The following is a 25,324-nucleotide window of genomic DNA, read 5'->3' on the forward strand; positions in this document are numbered from 1 at the left end:
AAACTGAATACACATCTGGCAATACATCCCTTTGTTTTTAGTCCAATAAGTGTTTAGTTAGATTACATGTCATTTAAAAAAAAAAAAAAACTAGGCTACTTGTTCTACATCACATTGAATTGAGCTACGTTCTTGCTTTGAATAAGGCAGGGTCCATGGCCCTGCGTCACTTGGAGAATTTAACGAATGCACGTCATAGGCTGTGTTCGAAATGGCATACTAGCATACTGCATACCAGCATACTCAATTAGTATATACTGCATACTGCTTACTAAATTCATAATAAGTATGCCAATACCAGCCGACCGAAAATCTAGTTACATACATTTCTTGCATACTCAAATTTCACATAATCTACAGTGTGAACGCACTGCATACTCAAAATCTACGTCATATCTAGTATGAGTAGTATGCTAGTGTGCCATTCCGAACACAGCCATACTCACAAAACCGGTTTAGACTTGTTTTATCCAGTGTTCTGAACATGCGCAGTAGGTGTAAACAGGAAGAAGCTGTGTGCAAAAACGCAATAACGGGAAGAAGAATTGATATTCACCGGCGGCCACAATCACACTTTATACATCGTAAATATTTCTCTTTTACCACATACATATGTCAACTGAAACCGTGTACCACATCACATGATATGAATCTAGATTAAGTCTTTCAGCGTTCGCCAGAACTTTGTCGACGAGCGACTAGCTAAATTGATAAGCCTTGCTAGAACACCACTAGGAAAGATCGCGAGATTTGACAGATTGATAGCAGCTTGATAATAACGCACATCGCTAACCGAGAGAAGACCGTATATCGTTATACTGCAAATACGAAGCAAGGACCAAACCTATTGATCAGCCACGTCAAGATCAATTCTTGCAGGAGCGTGGCTTGAAACCGGGGGGCTGTCAGTGATCTAGTCTCCGGCGACACGGTTAATTTCCTCCTTTCTTATAACGATGACCCACTAACCTCCTAACTAACTCTGGGTTTCGGGTCAGGGTTCTCTGTCATTCAATTTCAAACATTTTCTTTTCTTATTAAACGTCGGTGTTAGCTAAGGTACACCAACCAGTTCATCTGTTAAAATGGTTCAGAACGATAAGACATTGGAGACATCGCAGGTGGAGGGCGAACCGAGCCCCAGTCCCTCCGGCCCGGCTGAGGGTGGTGCCGCGGCCCCCGGGCCAGTGGAGGAACCCAGGAGGGCCGCCGGGGTTGAGCTGCCTGGGCGCAGGAACTTCATCAGCGGAGTCGTGGAGGGTGAGCACTGAGCACTATCTGGCAGTGTATTTATATGTATTTTGCGTGCAGCTAGTGTTGTTGTCATGGCACCTGTCACTCAATGTGACACACACACACACACACACACACACACACGCGCACACACACACACACACACACACACACACACACACACACACACACACACACACACACACACACACACACATTGACATTTATTGTTTTGCTTGCAATTCCCCTGTCAACTGTGATGATCCAACCATTTGTCGACTTGAGACAGAAATGCATTATCTGGATAATTATATAATATTATTATTTTGACAGCTGTCAAATAAAATAACAGACGCGTATGATATATTGCACTCTTATACTATCCTATTTATCCACCAAGATCGAATGGGACCATTAGTATTCACGCCATAACTAAGCTAATGAAGTTGCATAGTTATGACAAACGATAACAAATTAAATGGTCCTATTGTGGATGCGAATATTAAGAGAAATGCCCTCCGCTAATGAAATTGCCTCAAACGCTCGCATGTTGGTGGCAAGAGTGCGAGACCCATCTCCAAGGTAAACAGCTGACAGCTGAATCAACACGATTACAAGGGGGATGAATGACTGCTGCGGTCGGAATTTGCACTGCCACTGACAGTATGTGTTGAAACTGAATGGTTGTCATCTTTTGTTTGAAACAGGCTTTTATGGCAGGCCTTGGACAATGGAACAAAGGAAAGAGCTGTTCAGGAGGTAATATATTGTTTTGTATTTCCCACAGCAGACTGGCCATTTGCTGCTCTGTCATACAGTTTAGAAATGTTAAAAAACTGTGCATATATTCATATTCCATTTAAATAGATAATGAAATATTGGGTGCGTTCGTAAATCCACTCTGAAAATCTGCTCTGATTTCAGAGCGCTCTGAAATCAGTTCGTTTACGAATGGTCAGTTAAGTCTTTACAAACTAACAGTAAACATGGCGGACATTACCATCATTTCGCTGGCGGCCAACAATTTTGCAGCAGTTCTTGACAATATTCGTGTTTGCAGGAAAAGTGCTATACAAATAAAAGTTATTATTATTATTGACAGCGAAGATGACAATGAAAGTATAGATATTTCTGTCTGTTATTATAATCTCTTGTCTATTGGTTATAAGTCGAAAATGTAGCCAGAAAATGGACACAGTAACTAACGTTAACAAGTGACTCAAAACAGGGCTTGCCGTTTCAGTATTTTCACATTAACGTTAGACTGAAGTAACGATATTGATCTAACGTTAATGACAGATGATGCTATTTACCCTAGGAGTAGAACTGTAGGGTGCCGACACCTACTAAACATGTTGGCAGTGGCAGCCCCTGCACACGTGTCCGCCTGCCAAAATTTGTCGGGTGATGCCAACGCCGTTGCTATGCCGTTGCTATGCTGACGCTAGCTTTCCTGAGTAAACTACCGCTCGTTGTTTCTCCTTTAGCTCACTACCACAGATGAATGTGTATCTCTTAAATTGGGAAGACACATGTAATCGTCTTGCACTTGAATAGCAGGTTGATGCAGTCTCACCAGTCAGCTATAGCATTTATGTTGGCAGGGCCATTTTATATTAAAACCTGCTAGCATAATCATGCTAATTTCATGTGTAATTCACTACGCTAATGTTACCGAGTTGGCTAGTTAACTGAGGTAGCAAACAAACCCACATCACGCGCGCTCAAAACAACGACCTAATTTCAACCAAAATAGAGGGAGGATGGCAAAAAGAAAAAAAAGAATATACAGAATATAAACTTATGATACCGGTTTCCATCCATCAGCTCTGAAGGTTTACGTTACTCACGGATCCAATGTCCTTCCAAACGAGCAGTCTTGGCTCCAGTCTCAAACACAACAGGAAAAGTATGTCCAACTTGACGAAAGTTTCCGAGTATTTCCAACTTGCGCGAGTTCTTCAACTTGCGACAGTTTTTCAACTAGATGTGATGGCTATCATGTCTATCAAGTTATCAAATTAGCCATCGTCTTTTAGATGGTACTACCGGTGACTTTTAGCCCGTTATTTGCAAGGAGAAAACACAGGCGCCTGAGCATTTCGGCTGAGCAGGGATGGTTGAGTCTGCACGGTTCTCATGCCGGTTCACATTTAGACCAATCAGAAGTAGCCCTTCAACTGAATGTTTAATGTCATTAATCTGATTTTGGATCAGCGGTTAGAGAGAGATGGGCGTGGATTTAGGTGCACTTTTAGTCAACATCCATTATAGCGCTGATCTAGGATCATTTTAATCAGCTAAAATGTTCAGAGGTGGATATATTATTATTATTATTTTATTTTTATTTTTTTGTGGACTGAATCAATTAGTGGCGGAGGAAATTCATTCGTGGCGGCCCGCCACCAATAAATGCATATAGAGGAAACACTGATTTCATAACTGGCTACTACTTTGTTTCCAGTCAGAGCTCGGTAGCTTACTTACTTATCAAATGTACATACCTGATATAGAGATAACGGGTCCTGATGTTCAGTGAAATCATCCCATGTGAAGAGTCAACTCATTTAATGAAGGTTCAATTCGTTAAAAAAAAACGTTTTTTAAGTCTCCCAGAGCACAGTGCTCAGAATTTCCGAACCAGAGAGAACCGTGGGTGCGCTCTCAGTGTATTTACGACCGCATCCATTGTCACATCAGTTTACATGGGTAATATTAAAACTTGAAAGTATGTTGGGTGTTTTTGGTGATTTTCATATGATAGATCAGTCTGTATGGTAGAGTCTGTAAAGCCTGTATTTATCACAGAATATGTTGTATTCCCCAGACAACAGAAATGGGGGTTGAACACATACCTCTATGCTCCTAAAGATGACTACAAGCATAGAATGTTCTGGAGGGAGATGTACTCAGTTGAAGAAGCAGGTGAGCATTTTCTCAGGCCTAAAGTTGGCTAAAGCAGAAACAAACTGGCAAACGTTATATAGTTTTATAGATATTATAGATATGTACCACACAAGCCACTGTCTGGAGATACAAGCCGTCCCATTGTTTTAAACACTATCAATGTCATCAATTCAGTCATTTAAGCATTTTCTTTCTCTTCCCTCTCACAGAGCAACTCATGACTCTGATCAGTGCAGCGAAGGAGCATGGGATAGAGTTCATCTATGCCATCTCTCCAGGGCTGGACATCACCTTCTCCAATCAAAAGGAGGTGTCAACACTCAAGAGGAAACTGGATCAGGCAAGTCAACATCTCATGTCAGCTAACCACTCAGGCTAAGCAGGGGCTTGTTGGAATGGCCAGTAGGCTATTAGTCCCCCTGTTATGTTCGATAAGGATATACCAACTTTATGTTCTGGGTCAAATCGACCAAGTGTTGTATTTGAAGTCACCTTAAAATAGTCTTTACCTCCACTCAATTTGTTATTATTCTTTTTATAATTATTATAATTTTATTTTTATTATCCAATCCTTTATCACCCCCTAGCCTCTGTACCACATACCCAGGTGTAGAACTGAGATGATCGTATTGGGGTAATCATGTAGAAATAGTCAGAGGATAAGATGGATCTAACTGTTACCCGCATCTCGTATATATCCCCTCAGATCTTGACACGTGTGGTAGCCAAAAGGTCAATCTGGGATTGGGCCGTAATATCTTACGGCTAACATTGCAATTGTTTTCTCCTGCAGATCACTCATTTCGGCTGCAAGTCCTTTGCCTTACTGTTTGACGACATCGACCACAACATGTGCCCCGCGGACAAAGAGGTGTTCAGCTCGTTTGCGCACGCCCAGGTGTCCATCACCAACGAGATCTTCCAGTACCTGGGAGAGCCAGAGAACTTCCTCTTCTGCCCAACAGGTAATGCATACACCCGTTGGTAACGCCGATCTCCTGTCTAATCTGTTAAAAAAAGTGAAGTACTGAAAACAATGAATTTTATTGATTTTGTTTGTTGTCTTTCTGTCACCCCATAAACAGAATACTGCGGAACATTCTGCTACCCAAATGTCACTCAGTCACCCTACCTGCACACAGTGGGAGAAAAGCTGCTACCTGGCATTGAGGTGCTATGGACAGGTATGTTGCCTTCAAAACACAGTATGGCCCGTTCAAATTATATACTTGACATCTACCAGATGTCTTTGATCAATGGAGGACATTATTAAGACGGAGACCCACAAGTTAGATGGTTATTTTCACACCTCCAAAAGTGCCCAGAGCTGAGTCATTAATCCACCTCTTGTGCATATCCAGCTATAGAATTGGCACCCATGGAGCAGCACCTTTAATACTTGTTTTGTGAATGACAATGACCTACCCATGTGATGTTTATCTCTCCAGGTCCGAAGGTGGTGTCCAAAGACATCACGGTCGAGTCCATTGAGGAAGTCACCAAGATCATAGGCAGAGCTCCAGTGATTTGGGACAACATCCATGCCAACGATTACGACCAGAAGAGGCTGTTCCTGGGTCCCTACAAGGGCCGATCTACAGAGCTCATCCCCAGGCTGAAGGGAGTCCTCACCAACCCTAACTGCGAGTTTGAGTCCAACTTTGTGGCCATCCACACCCTGGCCACGTGGTACAAGTCCAACATGAACGGGGTCCGCAAGGACGTGGTCATGAGTAAGTCTGACTGGGATGGAAACAGGGGCGTACAATTCCGAAGTCTATGAAGGCTGCCACTACTGTGTACACAACTGTTTCAATCCAACTCACCTCTTAGTCAGAGAGTGTTTTACACCTTTGACGTCTTTACACTGAAGTGTAACTAAGTTTAGTTCAGGGAGAATCAAAGACTGGCGGTCCTGTGGTCCTTGCTAACTGCAGTTGTTCATCCCCAACCTACAGACCAAAAAACCCAGTGCAAAACTATGTTATCATGAAAGAGAAAGATCTATATCTTCTGATGAATAGGACATGAGGAGTCAAAAGAAGCATACAAAGGGTCTTTGTATCAGCTGTAAAATTGTTAGTGAGATGTTCTAATGGTTCTCTCTCTCTCTCTCACTCTCTCTCTCTCTCTCTCTCAGATGACGGGGAGGACAGCACAGTGTCCATCCAGATCAAGCTGGAGAACGAGGGGAGCGATGAGGAGCTGGAGACAGACATGCTCTACAGTCCCCAGCTGGCCCTCAAGCTGGCCCTGACCGAGTGGCTCGGGGAGTTTGGCGTGCCCCATCAGTACAACAGTGAGAGGCGTTTGTAAACTAATGTTACATCTGTGTTGTATGTTGATAGTGAAGTGTTTGAGCAGTATGTGGTGTGCTGCTTTTCCAGGTCGTCAGGTGCCCCACAGTGGAGCGAACAGCTCTGCCATAGACGTGACATCCCTGGGCGCACCCTCTCTCTGCTCCTCCACCACAGTCACTACTGTGTTCCAGCAACCTATCATGACCCCTGTCGTACCCCCGCTCTGCCCAGACCCACACACGCATCCCCTGGGCAAAGGACCGCAGGACGAGGAGGAGGAGGAGGAGGTGGAGGAGGAGGTGAGTGCATGATAATGATGGCAAGAGTATCAAGTTTCAAGTATCAAGTATGAAGGACATTTCATACATGGTAACTGTCGCCACAGGTGGAGGTGGAGAAGAAGGAGCTGGATGAGGAGCCCATGGAGATGGCCGTGGAGAAGCAGGACGGCGCAGACGCCGACCCGGGAGCGGAGCCCGAGACGGCGGCCAAGGACATCAGCCCCGTCCTCAACGAGAAGATGTCTGAAGACCTGAGGCCCATGGACACAGACAAGGAGAGCCTGACGGAGTCCAAGTCCCTTGAGGAGCCCATCCAGGAGGACTCGGGCAGCGACGTGGCCCCCATGCAGACAGACGAGCAGCTGAAACTGGTGCGTGTGTGCATGCGCGTTTCCTGTTGGCGAACAAAAAGCCCCCCGCACTGTCTGGCCTTATTTCGTACCGCTTAACGACCATAACAACGCTGATGTATTTCTCCTCAGGACGTGTTTGTGCCGGGGCCCAACGAGAAGCCTCTGTATGCAGCGGAGGCCTTGTCCTTAGCAGACCTGAGTCTGCTAGCGGAGATGTTCTACCTGCCCTACGAACACGGAACCAAGGCTGTGCTGATGCTCAAAGAGTTCAACTGGCTACGAGCCAACAGCAGTATCGTCAGCGTCAACTGCAAGGGCAAGGAACCTGACAAGGTGGGTTGGATCGCTGGGGCGGGACGGGACTAGATGGATGGGTGGGGGGGGGCTGATGAATAGGACACAGAGGAGTCAAAAGAAGCATACAAAGGCTCTTCGTATCAGCCGTAAAATTGTTAGTGAGATGGTAGTTGTGTTTTTCGGCTCTACAGAGCTGTGTAATGAACTTAGTCTTAGTGATAATGGTAATAAAACCACTGCAAAACAATATGGTAGATATGCAGTACCCTTAAACACCATCGGTACCATTATCAACCCTAGAGACCGGGTCCATGGACCCACATTATTCTATGCCAGGGTTATGTATCTGTGTTAGTCTGGGTGGGTTCTTATGTTCTTGAGTTGTACTAGAAACTGTAGCCATGTTGTTTTCCAACATCTAGAAGAACATTTCTGTCCAGAGTTTCTCAACCTGCGTGTCGTCTCCTGCAGGTGGCAGAGTGGCGGTCCAGGGCCGAGGCGTTCGAGGAGATGTGCTGCTCCGTCATCCAGATGTTCACCCGTCTGTCCAACTCAGCCAACCGCACCATCCTGTACGACCTGTACCCCTATATCTGGGACATCAAGAGCATCATCTCTATGGTCAAGTCTTTTGTCCAGTGGTTAGGTATGTATGTGTGCGTACACACACTGAGGTCGCAGCCTGTCAGTTTCAGTCCAGTAAGACCTTATTTCGGCCAGCCCTCAGCTCTAGGTTTGACATGGACACATAGAAACATACTACCACACTGCTTTTGAAGAGGAAAACCGAAGATGTCGATACAGTCTTTGGTAGTTGAGTCATGCACATAATCATTCACACACGTATATCTAGATGTCTGCTTAACAGATGGCAAAGTTGACTTTTAAGACTTGACAGTGCGATCATTTCACCTTTCATAGTTGCCTCACACTTCTAGTTTAAGCTCTATCTTCTAATGTTATAATTACCTGAGAATACAGTCTGTCAGCCAGTAAGAGTCCAGGTCAGGTCTATATAAAGGCGCTACATCACTTTTCAATTGTTGTTTTATTCTATTTCATTGCACACTTTTTTTTTTTTTTTTACTGACTGAATGCCGCTTGCATTGCCAGCTTCCCTCAGTTAGGCTAAATTCCCAGATCTCTGTATTGGGATCTGCAGTGACGGATCCAGCAGGGTTCCTGCTGCTTGCTGTGTGTCCAGTAACATCACTGCTGTGTTCATACATAGACACACCTGCTGCCATCTCTCCCAGTCTGAGGGGTGTGGGGGTGGGCGCCAGGGGAAGTCCCTACCCCCCCCATGCCCTAGCGCGCACGCGAGTTTGGAGAGCACGGCGACTGACTGTGGAAGGCCATTCTGGTGAAATAATTAATCACCTCAACCATGCTTAAGTTTAGATGTATTACTGGTTAAACATATCTACACGAGACCCACATTGTGATCTGCAGTCCTCTGAGTAATCTGAAGGGGGTCTGAAAGGTGTAGATACCAGTGTTCTAGATGGTCTTGAGCCCCTCCTCTCCTCTTCTGAATGGTTTGTTCTAACTGTATCAGAGCCACGGCACTCCATCACACACTCATCTGTTTCTGTCTACAGTAAACTAAGCAATACTACTTCTTGGACTCAAAACACTTGATGTTATACACCCCTTTACACACATTTACATTACATTTACATTTTTAGCATTTAGCAGACGCCTTATTCCAAAGCGACTGACAAATCGATACATTTGACTAAGCAAGTGAATCATCAATTCTCTACACACACACACACACACACACACACACACACACACACACACACACACACACACACACACACACACTCACACACTGATCACACACACTGATCACACACATCAAGCATCTCACAGTAAGCAATAAGCACTTATAAAAAAGTCTACCCTGATACAGTTGGAGTACCAGCCAGTGTGAGGAGGAGGACTGCAGCTGTTGGAAGCTGTCTTGATAGAACCCTGAAGCACCAGCATGGCCTGTAGGTTATTCCCAGTAACCACCTTTCATTCACAGGTTTCTGTCTTGTCTGGTTTTATGGTAAAGCTGAGGACCCTAACCTCCAGTACACAGCAGGCAGCAAACCAACACTGGTCGAGTCACATCTAAACTCTCCTACAACAGATATATATAAGGCATTCTAACGCGTTATATACCAAGTTGAATCCAGAGATTGGTTTATCTATCAGGAATTCCAGATTTAGTTTAGCGCCTCTTATCGATTCTCTACAATACAACCATTGTGTTGTGTCTTGCCCCGTGTCTTCACAAACAGAGTGACAGACTGCTCGCCCCCCCTATTCTCAAGTCCATTCTCCCCTGTTAGAAGCACTGCAGCTGGCACTCAGTCACAGCTTCCCTGGTTTGATACTGAGAACACTTACTAATGACTATCTCCAATTGTTTTCTCCCCTCACTATGTGCAGATGGACGAGTCCACAGCACCAGTTTCTGCTGCTATTGGATCAACAGTGGCCAATGTTTTGCCCAGTGCAAGCGTTGCCACTTTTTCTGTTTGTTTTGTTTTGATTTGTTTTTTTTGAATTGTTGTCATATCAGATTAGCGTTAACGGTATAAGAGACTGATTTGGGAGAAGGAAAGCAGCCCTCCGGATGAAGTCACTTTTTGCGCAGCGAGTTTAGTTCCAAGCGATAAAGTAACTTAACTGTGTGATCTCTCTCTCTGACAGCTTGTCTCTAACATGTTTTGTTTCTATCAGTAGGCTTATTGAGATGGCTCTGATCAGCCATGGATGCACCTAAGGGAACTCACACCTGGTTTTCACTCTCTCACTCCCCAACGCGCTCCACACTCTGGAGCTAAACCCCAAATTTGCAGAGTAGGGTTCAGTCGGTTGGAGCATGATACCTGCAGCACCAGAGTTGCTGGTTTGAGTCCCGGGCCTAAAGGCCTATATATGGGAACTGTACGTTGCTTTAGAAAAAGCATATGACTTATTACTTAAGTCATAATCCGATTTATTTTATTTAAGTCTATTTAGTGCTGAACTAGAGTCTGAAGTGAAAGTGAGTTCTGAGCTCCTCCCAGTGGGTGTATCTGTGTGCTGTGTGGTGCCACCTCTTGAAAAAGGAGTGTTGTTAGGTGTCAGGGTGAGGTGGTTACTGTTAAAGCAGGAGTGTTTGCTCTCCTGCACGCGTACTGCATCTGTCTCGTCACATGACCGGGGGAGGACCCAGGTGAAGTCATCTACGGGTTGAGAGGTGGCGCAACACTTGTACAAAGGCTGCTCTTGTTCAGCCTGTTTATGATAGCCTATGTTCTGTTGTCTTGTAAACAAGGTTCAGAAGGGCAACAACAGCACAGTGACTAGTCACAAGGAGTCAAGTGCTCTAGGGGTGGTGGAAAACATATTTCCGCGGAGCTTGTCTTCACTGTGCTGATTGGACGATCTTGAGTAGCAAGTTGAGAGGCACCTTCCCCAGGTAGGCTATTGCCTCCTCTCTCTCTCTCTCTCTCTCTCTTCCTGGTTTGATGAGTCTTGCTCCCTCGTCATGTGACGAAGCAGATGAAATAAGAATGTGACTTCAGACGAGGTGCTGAGATCAGTGGGGCAACGGCAGCTGAAGCTTACAGAGTAGGGTTTCCACACTGATGTAAGGTCGGTTTTGCGTTCCCCAATCCCACCCTCTTTCTCGAAGATTAGGGTTGTCACAGTATAAGATAATCCTGGCAACGTGAGCTTACTCACAGCCGGGGAAACGCAAAGGCATTCCAATGCTTGTCTTATGAATATAGAGGGGCATTTGATGAAGTAATGTAGGATCCCTTATTTATCCCCTTATTTAGTTGACAATATGAAGAAATGGCTTATTTAAAAACATTGATTCTTTTGCTCGTTCATTGGTTGAGCATGGATGACTTGTTAGTTCTCACTGGAAGTGAAACCAGGACTTGGTAGTTTGATTGATTTGCTTTGATTAAGGCTTAAGGCCTGTCAGCTCAGTGATTCCTCTCAATTGAGGTGCACAGAAGTAAGCTTTAGTTGCTTGAGCCCCAGCTCAACCAAAATTGTTTCCTATATTCAAAATTAGTTCAATGTATCTTTTTATTCCCCCCCCCCAAAAAAAAAACAATCTCTACAACAAATAGATTATCTTTTTGTTTTGGAGTTACTGGAAAATAATGATAATGATAGGCACCTATTACCCCCCCATCCCCCCACCCCCTTCATCTGTGTCAGAGAGCCCCGTCCTCTGGTAACGATGTCCACTTGGATCTGCTCCTAACAGGGTGTCGTAGTCAGTCCTCAGCACAGTTCCTTAGTGGAGACCAAGAGTCCTGGGCCTTTAGGGGAGGTCTAGCAGGAGAGTTCCAGGTATCCAATACACTGACTTCACAGCGATCCCAAAAAAATAAAAAAATAAAAAAAGAGTTTGTATTAATGAAGTTGTGTTGCGCAGCGCAGTTATGAAAGGGTTTGGTCTGTCTAAGGTGAGCTGATTATGATTGAGTTTGGATCTGTAAAAAAGGTGGGTTCACTCCCTTCCCTCTTGCACCAATCACAATTGAGGGTTGTGTCTAAAGACGTCGATCGAACAAGCATCTCGGTATGCACAGATCTGTCTGAAGAGGGAATGGGTGAACTGAAACCGTATGAGAATAAGAAGTCACGTCCAGTGTTTTGGTATGACGGTTGTTATCTAATTCAATTTGAATTTGAATTTCTTTCAGCGACTGCCCAAAGGAGATACTGCTTTCCCCTGGCGCACGCGGTCGCAAGCGAGCATGGCTAGGTTTTATTTCATGACATCTCATTTCTTTGCAGGAAAGCACAGCGCAAAAATATCCCCCCCTCCCCCTTTTTTGCACGCGCACGCGTATGCATCGCCCAGCGAGAACGCAAGCGAGTTTGCCCGTCAAAAACTCCATGAACAAAAAAAAAAATACTATACTATAAAAATATACTATAATATAACTATAGGCCTAGTTCCATCTTCACGCTGAGCAGTGAGAGCCTCAATCGCAATTGATCTAGTATAAATGGACTGAGTGGTCTGTCTCAGAAGCAGATCACCATATCCACCTCTGTTGTTTTGTTCCTGGAGTTTTGTCTGCGCCTGCGTCATTACTTTTCTCTACAGGAGGGCCCTGCGCAGCGAACTTTTGCGATGCCTTAGACAGAGGAAAGGAGTGTCTCCTTTAGCCAGCGACGCCTTTCTCAGACCAAGTCGTATATCAGTTTTCTACTTATTTTCTCTTTCTTTAAAAATAATAATAAAATGCATTGCATTGTATGTATGATGTGATCATTTGCTGCTGTTGCTCACTGTCAAACCAAAAAAGTACCATGGAAGTCGTTTTTAGTTCTGTAACATGGTTGGCTAGTGTTTAGCCTTCTGGTCTTTTGTGGTGTGACAGTGGCTCAGCTGTAGCAAATGGAGTCCGAGGCAGCCAGCCAAGGCAGAGGCCAGAGGGCCGTCCCAGTGCCTGAGGCCCAGAGGAACTGAACCTGTCTGTTTTGACCCACAGCGATTGTTGCCCATAGACGGGGCAAACGATCTTTTCTTCCAGCCTCCGCCCTCACTGCCGACCTCTAAAATCTATTCCATAAGGCCCTACTTTCCCAAAGATGAGGTGAGGAGAGTACGCCGACGTGTGTGTGTGTGTGTGTGTGTGTGTGTGGCTGAATTCACGGAATGTGGGTGTATCAAGGCTGCTGGTATTCCCAGCTGAGCTGTACTAGTTTAGGTGCATTTCAAGGTCAATTTGCAGGGCTGCTCATCCATTTATTCTGCATTCTAAGTCAGCTGTGTGTGTGTGTGTGTGTGTGTGTGTGTGTGTCTTTCTTTCTCTCTCTCTCTTTCTGTGTTGCATCCTATATATAACTGCCTTCTGTGTGGTGTGTGTTTTCAGCATGCAGTCTACAGGATCTGCAGAGAGATGTACTCTGAGGGAGTGGAAGTCCCCTTCCCTGAGCAGGAGCCAGACCTCATAGGAGACAGGTGGGGCAGCATGGGTTAATGTGCTCTAATGCAGGGTTACTACATGTACACAATTTGAGTCTTGGTGTTGTGGATTTTAAATGACATTCTGAATGATAAGTACAGTCACTGCGCACTTTATTAGGAACACTATACTAATACTGGATAGGGCAGGGGTCGGCAACCCGCGGCTCCGGAGCCGCATGCGGCTCTTTTGCCCATCTTCAGTGGCTCCCTGTGGCTTTGACCACAAATGGAAATTATTTATTTTTTACGTTGCCGCGGTGTCTCTCCTTGAACTACAACTCCCTGCTTACGCTGTAATGTTGTACGAGGGCCAATAGGATTCGGATATGTTGGCACATGACTAGTATTTTGACTGGACCCAACATGAGACTGGATGTGACAGGTTTTTTTCAAGAGTAGACCTATATCCACAGGGATTGACGAAGTACTGCGGCAGGCAAAGCAAGAAACTATCCACATTTGTCTACAACTTTGTGGCTAGATTTATAGACGGACATCAGCGACGCACATCGATGAACGGGAGCTTCCCGGTGAGCGCTATTTGCCTACTTTTAAATGCAAAAAGCGGCTTGTCTTTAGCTCAAACCGTTTCCGAATTATGAACTTCTAAAGAAGGTATGATATTTGGGAGCGCCGGCGTTCCTGTGGAGCGAGGGAGGGAGGTTAGTTTTCATTTGGTACTGGAGTCTACAGTCTGTAGATTTGTCTATTTTTTGGCTGACGATCTCTTGGTTTGCTCACTTCCTCCGGATGAAATTACAAACTTATCCATATTTTTTCTCAGGCTAGTATAGCCAGATAAAAGTATCAACCCACTTGTTAAAAGGCACCAGAATACACGAAATTGCATCTACTCTGTTAAAAAAATGTTTGGGGGGAAACCCCCAGACCCCCTTTACGCTATCCTAGTGTTTCACTTTTGTAAAGCACAACACGTTTGCATTCGGTTGTATGCATGTGCTAAGGCTTATGTATTTGTAGCCTACTATTTTGATAGTAGGCTAATATATAGACACTTACAGCATGTGTTGCCTTCATTATAAGGCTTATATAAGGCTTTACATTTTTTGCGGCTCCAGACAGATTCGTTTTTTTGTTTTTTGGTCCAATATGGCTCTTTCAACATTTAAGGTTGCCGACCCCTGGGATAGGGCCTCCCTTTGCTGTGAAAAATACACTAAATTCTTCGTAACATTGATTCCACAACATGTTCGAAACATTCCTTTGATATTCTGGTCCATGATGACATGATTGCATCATGCAATTCCGTACCCGAGTAGACCGCTTTGCTCATCTTGTATAATGTTGATGCTCTTTCTCTAGGCCTACATGCTGACAATTAGGCTATTTTCTACCTAGTATCTATTATTTCTACTACCATTTACCGCTTTTTACATAGGCGATCAGTGAAATGTTGAGGCAGACACTCTGCCACTCTTGGGAGAAAACAAAGAGCCAGTTTAGCATGCAAATAAACTGAACATATAGTTTTACCGCAAACTTAGGCCTATAGATAGGGAAATAGCAGAACACAGCTCTACCTGTGCTCTAGGCATCATTCTCTCTGTTGAGCTCAGTTCAAGGGGAGAGGTGGACCGGCACACAGACCTCACCAAGTAAATCTGTGCTGGGCAGCAGAGAGATTGTGAAATGCAATTATAAGCAGGAATCTTAGATCTTAAATTAACACTTTTAGTTCTTCTTCAATCGTTTAGGAATTCCTTATCATTTACACGTTAACATCCCTACTTTGGAAGAGTGTACTCTTATCCGTGTGACTGACGGCGTGTGTCTTGTGTGTCCCCAGGTTAGTAGGAGGGTTCCTGTCTCTGAGTCCAGACTATGGCTTTGTGCTGGAGGATGAGGAGGGGATCTGTGGCTATGCTCTGGGCACTGCAGACCTCAAGCCCTTCGACAAGAAGTGTAAGATGAGCTGGATCCCCTCGATGCAGGAGAAGTATAACAAACCGGACTGCCAGAAGGACCTCTCAGAGGCTGAGGTAATGTAGGACCACGCTGCGTCTTTATCTCTGTAGTTTTATTCATGTTTATTTAGTGATGGTTATAGGTGGTTTTTCTCATCTGCCCTGGTTGAATGTAGTTGTTAGTCTATCTGGGTAAATAATGTCTGCTAAATGAACGTGTGTGTCTGTTCTCTCCCCCCTGTAGAAGATGATGCTGAGTTTCCATGAGGAAGAGGCGGGTCTGCCAGAGACCTTCCTGTCTAACTTCCCCTCCCTCATCAAGGTGGACATCCATGCCAAGGTCACTGACCCCAGTGTGGCCAAGAGCATGATGGGATGCCTGCTCTCCTCCCTCAAGGCCAATGGTAGGTGACGCCCACCCACAGGGCCTGTGTTCATTCAGTCAAATCAGTCCTCGAACAGCAGCAGGGACTCAGAAACCAAATCCTAACTGACGATCTGTCAGTTAGATGTTACACATGTCAGTCTTAGTCTCCAGATTAAATCCTCTCTCCTCTCTGTCTTTCCTGTTTACTTGCCCCCTCTCAGGGTCCCACGGCGCGTTCTGCGAGGTGAGGGAGGCTGATAAGAGAATGCTGGACTTCTACAGTAAGCTGGGGTGCTTCGAAGTGGCAAAGATGGAGGGCTTTCCCAAGGATATCATCATCATGGGACGCAGCCTCTGAGGAAACGAGCTCAGAACACCAACCAAGGAACTGTACAGAAGGAGCTTCCGTCAACTAGGCTTATCGTGTCAGCTACCTTTATAAAAACAACCCTCCATGACAATTTTATACTACATAACCATCTGGACTAGCCCAAAGTAGCCTGTGTTTAGATTGTGTGCTGCAGAAGCACGGCAGTTTTGACAGATTCATGGTGCTGTTCCTGTATGTTCATGGTCTGCTGGGATTGAGAGAATCCAAACTGTAAGAGCCCGGAGAGTCGGCCGAACTGCAGCCCGTAAAGCTCTGTGTTGATTTGAGCCAAGATGGAGGACTGTTACACTCCTGCAGTGGGCTCCAGAGTGGAGGGGACAGTCTCTGCTCCCTGTGTGGCTCCAGGAAGCAGGAGCTGGTCCAGTGCCATCCACTCCATTAGCCTCTCACTTGTGACAAAGTGTGTCAACCACCCTGTCTGTTTGTATCCGGTGTAGGCAAAGGGTGTAGAGAGGTAGGCTTTTCAAGTGCTATCCTGTTCTTCATATAATGCTCTACTTTGGAACGGAGCCATACGGTATGTGGCTCAGGGAAAAAAGTTAAGTACTATATTGGGAATAAGGCGTTATACTGACAGTGCAGTATGATTTTTGCTGCTGATAACGGTTCAGGAAAGGGAGCCTTAAAAGTATGTTACTGTTATCGCCTGCACGACTTTAAGGAACAGGTGTGCCCCTAGCAAACACTTCTGTCTTTTCATGGTTTGTTATAGGATCCTTAGCAGTCAAGTGACAGACCTGCAGAGAAAAGCATTTTTCTGAGTGTGTACTAGAGCGAGTCTAGGGAAATTCCTCCAAATACTGGACTGAAGAATGAGCAGCATATGCCTCCATTCGCTTCACAGGGTTCTCGTCTCTTTTATTGATTTATATTCTTATGTTATTCCTTTTAACCCTTTGCTTTTGGCCGTGCTTTTTTTTTTTACTTGCAGTACATTTCTGTTAATATTGCTTTTGTATTGCCTTTCGGTTCTTTGCCTTTCAGTATGACTTTCCTACCTGTGGATGGACTCCTTATGTAATTATTGCTCAGTACTGCAGTTCCCAGGGTTCCCCATGTGCTTTTTAGTTGCTCACATGCTCACCATCCTCTGTTAAACTCAGCAATAGATTACTATCGTTCACATAATTGGCATTTCTGTGCGGAGTAACTATATCCTAGCTCTGCTCCGTCTCTTCATCTGCCCTGACATCAACCCTAGGTTGAAGAACCCTGTCTCAATATTAGACAACATTATGTCAAGACTAAGCGCATGATGCTTCAGCACTCCCTTGTCATACAGTTGCTCTGATTTTCATCATAACACGACGTAGTGAAGAAGTGCTAACTAACCACTAACCCGTTCCCTGAGCCGCTGATGAACAGGGCTGCACTCAGGAGGGCCATGTGCTTCACATTCAGACGTACCGGGTAGAACAGACACGGTTCTCTGTAATGCAGATTTAAGAACCAGAGTCAACTCTATAAATGGCATTTCTTCCTGTTATGTTCCCAACATTGTGCCCACTTCAGCGTAGGCCCTTTGCTCCTTTTGAGGTTATTTAACCCCGTCACCAAAGTGGCACTAACTCTTCCTCCTCTGTGGCTCGTGACAAGAGAGGTGCGGTGGAAAGAGAAATTCCCAGGCCTTTTTGTATATGTGTTTAATGTTTTATACTCAAACATGTTCTCATTAGTTTTTTGTAAATCTGAATAGAGTAAAATGCACTTTGATCATACAATGGAGTTTTCTCCTGTTTGTTACATCGTGGGCCTCCGCTCATGTACTTCTATAGCTGCCTGCCAATGTGGTGTTTTTGATACTGTATTACATTTATGCGGTGCATGATGCATATTAGATTTGATTTGGCAGACATCAGAATAACCTCATCAATACTCTGCTACATTGGTGGATTGGAAGCATGTCACACACCCCAACCCACACATGCTACGATATCTAAAAACTGTTAACAAAAAAAAATAACTTTTATGTAATTTGTGTTGATTCTCAGTCATTTGGTGACTGAATTTGTCTTCTGCTCTTTTGTCTTTGTCAATGAGCACAAGCCTGGTTATTTACATGAACATTGCAATTCATCCAATTTTCTGGACTGTAAAGTCATCATCATGGCTGTGTTCCCGGTCTGGTTTCCACAATAAATATCTGATGTGGGTTGGCTTTATTCTTACATGATGGTTAAGGCATGTAAGTGCCAATTTTCGTATTTACCCACTGGTATGGAAGGGATTCTCCAGATATCAAACATGACATTATAACATTGCTTGTGATTTTGTGACACGCTGGCTTACTGCTCTGCTGATTCTGAATGCACAGCTGCAATTGAAAGGGCTTCAATTGTACATTTGATGATCGGTCGGACATTCTGTGGTGGGGGTGTATTCAAATCTGTAACTATAATTTCTGTAAGATTTGTATGTAAAAGAAAAAGATTCTTCCGAATCTTAATAAAGTATGTAAAAAGTGTTTGGGAATATATTTGTCTTGTTGTACATCAAATGGAAGTTCAAATCCCATTAAATGCTTGGAGAACAAAGCCAGCTATGACATATGAATGTGCAATAATACTATGTGCAATATGACAACCCTCGTGCACATAAGGTTCAGAGATAGGAAATGTTAGGATATTTATAGCATAGCATAGAGTACAGCACAGTGTTTTATTTGTATAGTATAGTGGATAGTGTATATAGCCTTTATTTTTGTAAACCAGCTCTTTTCCCTTCTTGTTTTTAGTATTTTTTTCCTAGCACCAGGGGAGCCCCCCCTCACAAATTTCGTTGTATGGTACCTGTACTATATTAATGACAATAAAGACCATTCATTCATTCATTCATTCACATGCTTGTGAAAGATATTATGTTCCAACAATGTAGCAGTTTTATGTTCAGTAATGTTGTAGATCTGACTGATATTAACTCGTTCGCATACTCGTTGCTATTGTCAAATATACAGGTAAGCCAAAGGCAAGTGGATCTGATGAAGGTAAAGCAATCTTTCTCATTGATCTTCACCAGAGAAGAACCCCAGGGGTGAATGATGCCCCCGCCCGTCAGCTCTCTGAGGGTGCGTTCGTAAATACGCTCTGGGTAAATCTGCGCTCCGACGCTCTGAGCTTTACGAACGCACCCTTTTAGTCCACGTTGATGACGCAGTCTTTCCTGCGACACAGTGGTTAGTTTCTCTCGAAAGCGAGTGGTTTTTGTTGCTAACCCCGTGGGAAAAATATTGACAAGGTCTTTAAAAAGTCTTAGAAAGGTATTGAAATTAACCAAGATTCATACCCTGGTTAGGGTGCGTTCGTAAATACGCTCTGGAAATCTGCGCTCCGACGCTCTTGAGCTTTACGAACGCACCCCCTTTAGTCCACGTCGATGACGCAGTCTTTCCTGCGACACAGACAGTGGTTTGTTTCTCTCGAAAGCGAGTAGGTTGTGTTGCTAACCCGTGGCTGTCGGCTTTAAATTGAGTTTAATTTCAGATAACAAAGATGTCGTTCGCAGAAGACGGATCATCGGATGATATGAACAGGAGAGCTCAGAAACTGGACAGCTTCGTCTTCAGTAAGACAGTAACGCTTTAAAAGAAATGTGTTGCATCGAATGGTGTTTTAGCGCACGTGGGGTTGTCACGCTTGCAGCATGCGCTACGTCCATGCATTGTATTATTATTATTATTATTATTATTATTATTATTATTTTAACTATTGAGAATAGCCGTATTTCTAAGTGACTAAGTTCAACAAGAGGATTGCCTTTAAAATGGTTAAGTTACAGCCGTGAATTCAACCACAGCGTTTGTGAACTGTTAGCGCATCACACTACTACACGTGTCAGAATGTGAACTTTTGGTGCTTTTCCACTACAGGGCCAGCCCGGGTCAGCCCGGTTTATTATCCTTTTTCCACTGCCAAAAGTACCCGTGCCATTTCTGGTATCCGGGCCAAACAAGAACTAACACTACTTTGTGTCTTCGCAGGCTGTGAGTTATCCTCCAAAGTCCCGTTTTTCACCTTCCAAGGGGATGAAGAGGAGGACTTGGAGCACTTTCTCGAGCTACGGACGGTAGGATTCTATAGACGTATTATTGAATTCCCATTTTATTCTTTGGAACACGAAATTCTGGATATCGCACACGCATGATAGTGTTACACAAGAGGCGTACACAATTTTCTCCCAAGACTGTTAATGGCCATTGTGCTTGAGTAAGCTGTTCCAGTACTATTCTTGAAGTTGCACTCTTATCCCAGAATGTCGTTGTGTATCTGGCCTGTGAGATGTTGCTGATCAATCACCCACACTATATATCTTTCAGGTCTGCCTTGGAGAGGGAGCCAAGGAGGAGAGCAACGTGGTGGAGGTGACAGCCCTGAACCACCAGGGGAAGTCGATCTCTGTGCCCATTGCCAGCCTCCACATCAACTGCCTGCCCATGGTACGTGGCATTCATCAATTGATCCGCAGATAGGAAAGAACACTAGACTTTTATCTAAAGAAAGGGTTAACTAACTAACCATTTGATGACATAACATTCGATTTGTAGAGGTTCTTCAGAGAGAAAAAAAGTAACTGTAGTTTCTGTCTTATCAATGCAAGCTATCCAATAACCCGTAGTTTGTAAAGAAAGCGATGTGTGTTGCCTGTCTCATTTGTAGTGTCTTCCTCAGGTATGCATGGGAGCGTTTGAGTTGAAGGCCCCGGTTACTATCCGGCTGAAGTCTGGAACAGGTCCAGTGACTGTCAGCGGTGTGCATCTTGTTGGTAAGTTGATTGATGGGCATGGGCTTATAGAGAGATATGGACTTGATCACATAGATTACATTTTTGGCATTTAGCAGACGCCTTATTCCAAGGCGACTTACAATCACTGGACACTCCCCGTCCAGTAGAGCTTCAGTGTGTGCAGGCTTTTGTCCTGCTCCAGCACTAACACAACTGATTCAACATGCCAACTCATCAGAGTTGATTAGCTGGAACAAAAGCTTGCACACTGTAATGTAGCTAAACTTGCCTTGATGCTATGATTATGTGAGGTAGTGGTGGTCTAGTGGATAGTGAGTTGGACTTGTGATCGGAAGGTTGTGAGTTCAAATCCCGTCTGAAACCACACCACTACTAGTGTGCCCTTGAGTAAGGCACTTAGCCCTCAGTTACTCCAGGGGGAATGTCCCTGTAATTCGTAATTGTATGTCGCTTTGGATTAAAAGCGTCTGCTAAATGGCCAAATTAAAATTAAAATTAAAATTATGTGATGCAACGGTTAGAGATGCTTCCAAGGTACCGGTTGGAGATTACATGTTTCATATCATTATCATTGTCGTGTTTTTTTATATCATGTTCTTATATCACTATTTGCACTTCTGGTTAGATGCTAAACTGCGTTTTGTTGTCTAGTACTTGTACTCGGCAATGACAACAAAGTTTAATCTAATCTAAGCACACAATGCACAAAGTAAGTGAAGTGCTAGAAGTTATTTTCTTCTTATGATGACTGATGTAAAGATGATTTACTTACTTTAGACAAATGTGCTAAAGTCGCTTTGGATAAAAGCATCGGCTAAATCCCAAAAAGGATCACAGGCTCCGATAATAACACTGTACCGATAATACTATAATGTATTATATCTTCAGCCACTGTTTGGTTTTGTGGTTCTGTTCCGACTTTCAACAAGCGGAGAAAAACAGTCATCTCCAAGCCCTCGAGTTTGACACAATTTGTCTTGCTTATGACAGTTTTTTTTCTTCAAACCGATCACTGCTGTTTTCATTCTCTACTTGATATCACAGGTACATGTCTCTCCTGGGTTAACTGAACATTTTCAAAGTGCTGATTGTTACTTTGTTGTTTGTTTACAGCAGGGTTATACTCGCTATTCACAACTGGTTTGTAACACCGGACCTTGTTGCTGGCAGATCTGTTCTGGATCTAACCACCATAGCGGGTAGGAAAGCTGGCTGTGTCTCAGAACACTGTCTGTCTTTTGAACCTAGCTCAGGGCTGGCTAGCTAGTTAGCTCTCTACGTCATTCATCAATTATTGTTTTTGAAGCTAGTGTCGGTGTCTCAGTCTCTGTAATAAGGGAAAATATAGGATATCAATAGCTTCAAATGTTCGTGCATAGCAGTTGTGCTGCTGTGATATGCTATTTCCAATTTGCAGAGTATACAGAGCACCACATTGTTCGGTCTCTGTCTAAAATACTCCTGCACTTTAGATGATCGTGGTTCAAGGTTTTTCCATGCTTTGACCGTGCGCAGCCATCGTACATCCTTGTGAGGCATTAGCGATAGACGTACAGTAGATCAACTGAATTGCTTTGTGATTATTTCCTGTCACGTCATGCCATGTTAATGGTGTTGCAATTCGCTACCTGTTCCTAGGTAATATTCATTGGGGCATAAACATTATAAGGATTGTGAGTCAAGTTGTATACACACTAATTTCACTATTGATTCACTATCTCGTATGAAATATCAGATGTAACGAGCAGCTTCCACCACAGCACCACCTGATGGGTCACTGCCCCTAAAGTACAAAAAACGCCACTGCATAATTGTAGTAAATGAGTCACGATTTCGTCACAATTCAATGAAACTGAAAATGTCATTGGATGTTGTTTTTCTGGTTTTATTAACACCGTTGCCCTTTGTGATTGATGTATTTTCCTCTTCCCATAGCTTCTGAAGAATCTGAATATGGGATGTCTGACGATGATGATGAGGACCTGGAGGATTCCCCCATAGTCCCCATCAAACCAGCCAAGAAGAAACACGCTGCATGTTGTCCTCATTAAAAAGGAAATACGCTGATATATAATGTTCTGCTGTTATGTTATGTTCTAAATGGATACTGCCCAACGCTAGAAGGAAGCATTGAAAATCCGGGTGGGACAATGTAAGGGGGGTCTGGGGGTTCTCCTCCTGAACATTTATAACAGAGTAGATGCAATTTCCTGTATTCCTGTGCCTTTTTAACAGGTGGTTTGATACTTTTATCTGGCTATACTCTCATGAGAAAAATTATGGGTCCATTTTGTAATTTCATCCGGAGGAAGTGGTTGGTCCCAGATCGTATCAAAGCGAGATCGTCAACCAAAAAAATAGACGTTAAACTTAATTTAACTTGCCCCCTCATATAATAGCAGCGTGTTGCAGCCATGTTGGACCCATGTTTTGTGGTGTGTTTAAGTCGTGGTTATAGAAGTCTCCTCTCTGTGCTCAGAGAGTTCCTTTCCTGGTCTATGCAGTGTTTTTAGCTGCAGAAATGTTGTCTTTCCTTGTGTTTATGTTTTTGTTATTAATTGCAATTCTTTATAATGTATGTGACGCAATCACCATCTTCAAATGGGTTTATTCTGAAAATAACAGTGTTTGGGAGAGAGGGAATTATGCTTTTAGGTTCCATGTAGAACCCTTTCCACAGAGAACCCTTCTTGATTCCATGGTTTACATGGCACCAAAAAAGGTTCTCTTACAGGGACAAACTGTAGAACCCCTTGTTTCTACAGTAAGAATGTACAAAGTAGTCTAGGAGAAGTCAGACTGTACTGTAGGATAGTGGCTAGTTAACAAACAAAGCTATCTAGCAATCAAAGGCTGCCTGTATGTACCTCGTGTGTTAGTGGGGTCATCGGAGACCCAAATGTACTGAAAAGTGTTTTTTTTTTCTAATATGGGACCTTTAAGAAGGAGAATATTTAAAGGTAGCTTTTCAATTCAATTGGAAAGTGATGGGTTATATTTAGTATCAGTTTTTCAGAGTATCTAGTTGCCAATTTAAAATGCATCACAATAAGCTAAGAACTATGGCTGTGTCAGATTTATGCATTGAATTCAGCTAACTCATTGATCCCACTTGTGAAATACCTCCCTTGAATACTGTCATTTTTATTGTGTACATTTACAGATTGTATAAATAAAAACATCTTTCAGTTCTTCTGCATCATTTATTTGTATTAAATCAATGGAACATGGTTCGTGGCTTTATGTTAGGACATCCCATTTGAAGGTTTTTTTTATTTTTATTTATTTGAGTGTTACATACCCTCTCCTCTTTACTGTCAGTCCCACTCGTACATGACAGGAAAGTAAGGAGAAGAGGGTGTCAGCAGGCAGGGTATGGGCCGGATTGAAACCCATGGCAATGTAGGCGTATGTGTGCACTTTAAAGCCCCTAGGTGCTGCTGGACCACCCCAGGCCACACGATATCCCAATTGAAAAATTGTGAAGGAACTGTCACGACTGCCTAGTTTCTAAGGCACTATAATAACATAGTAAATATTATGCAGCTATCATATAGGCCTACATACACTTAACAGATGTGTTCAAATCATGTGTTAATGAGCACTTCTCCTTTGCCGAGATAATCCATCCACCTGACAGGTGTGGCATATCCAGATGCTGATTAGACAGCATTATTGCACAGATGGCAGATATTCTGGACATTGATGCTCTAATGAGGACCTTCGTCAGCGCCACGGCGGAGAGAAAGGCCACATTTGGAGTTATGTGACGCAGCAGGAGGTAAGACAGTGTTCTTTTTTATTATTAATACTGTGGAGTTTTAATAGGCTTATGCCGCCGTGCAGCATATTTCGTGAATGATAAGGTTCTATCTCCGTTTAGGGTAGTTCAGAGATATTGAGCGTCAAAGTTTTTACATTCCATTATGTTTTATGAGATTACTAACAAAAAAATGTCAACATTTAAAAAATAACACCACACAGGCATTAATAAACACCTAATGGATCAGATTATGTAAAAAAACTCAATTTTGACCAAAATGGAGATAGAACCTTATAATTCTAACGTCACGATATGTTTTAGGAGTTGTAATACTGCCGCATGCTGGTCTGTAATACCTTTTGAATGTATTCGTTCTTATGTGGTGCTAGCTCTAGTTGTAATTTGCCCGTGCTTATTTGTTTATAGTAGCCTATATATTTTATGAAAATGTATTGTTGAGACACATTACTTGTTGGGATACATTGTTGACTGTTGGTCATGGTCAGCGCCAGGGGGAGCAAAATTATGCACTCCTGGTTTGCCGCTGTACAGACATCGCCAGGGCGCGCTTTGCGAGTGCACGTGTTTTCTTTTATTTCAGCCCCCCCTGTTCTGTCTAATCAGCATCTGGATATGCCACACCTGTCAGGTGGATGGATTATCTCGGCAAAGTGCTCACTAACGCAGATTTAAACACATTTTAAGAGAAATAGGCCTTTTGTGTACATAGAAAAAGTCTTAGGTCTTTAATTTCAACTCTCAATTTCAACTCTCTTTT

General features: G+C 43.6%; 2 protein-coding genes across 3 annotated transcripts; both read left to right on the forward strand.

Moving 5' to 3' along the window:
* Positions 1-1,085: 1,085 nt before the first annotated feature.
* oga (O-GlcNAcase) lies at positions 1,086-18,475 on the forward strand (the record flags this gene model as incomplete). Its single annotated transcript, XM_080530065.1, has 18 exons — positions 1,086-1,260; positions 1,941-1,992; positions 4,061-4,158; positions 4,350-4,480; positions 4,934-5,105; positions 5,226-5,324; positions 5,589-5,873; positions 6,281-6,439; positions 6,528-6,727; positions 6,832-7,092; positions 7,204-7,407; positions 7,843-8,017; positions 11,642-11,727; positions 12,882-12,986; positions 13,266-13,354; positions 15,168-15,360; positions 15,530-15,689; positions 15,874-18,475. 18 exons carry the CDS (start codon positions 1,086-1,088, stop codon positions 16,008-16,010), a joined length of 2,781 nt encoding a protein of 926 aa, XP_080386191.1. The 3' UTR covers positions 16,011-18,475.
* A 988-nt stretch (positions 18,476-19,463) lies between these two features.
* On the forward strand, positions 19,464-23,917 carry npm3 (nucleophosmin/nucleoplasmin, 3). 2 transcript variants are annotated; one of them, XR_013937454.1, is made up of 6 exons: positions 19,464-19,604; positions 20,020-20,105; positions 20,356-20,475; positions 20,708-20,801; positions 21,897-21,982; positions 22,719-23,917. XR_013937454.1 is itself a non-coding variant. In XM_080531214.1 (5 exons), exons 1-5 carry the CDS (start codon positions 19,532-19,534, stop codon positions 22,832-22,834), a joined length of 489 nt encoding a protein of 162 aa, XP_080387340.1. In that variant the 5' UTR covers positions 19,464-19,531; the 3' UTR covers positions 22,835-23,917. The 2 variants fall into 2 exon arrangements, 1 of the variants encoding a protein (XP_080387340.1); XM_080531214.1 differs by lacking the exon at positions 21,897-21,982.
* Positions 23,918-25,324: the final 1,407 nt, after the last annotated feature.

This window comes from Nansenia antarctica (genome assembly GCF_963989245.1).
Source record: "Nansenia antarctica genome assembly, chromosome: 1".
NCBI classification, from domain to species: Eukaryota; Metazoa; Chordata; class Actinopteri; order Argentiniformes; family Microstomatidae; genus Nansenia; species Nansenia antarctica.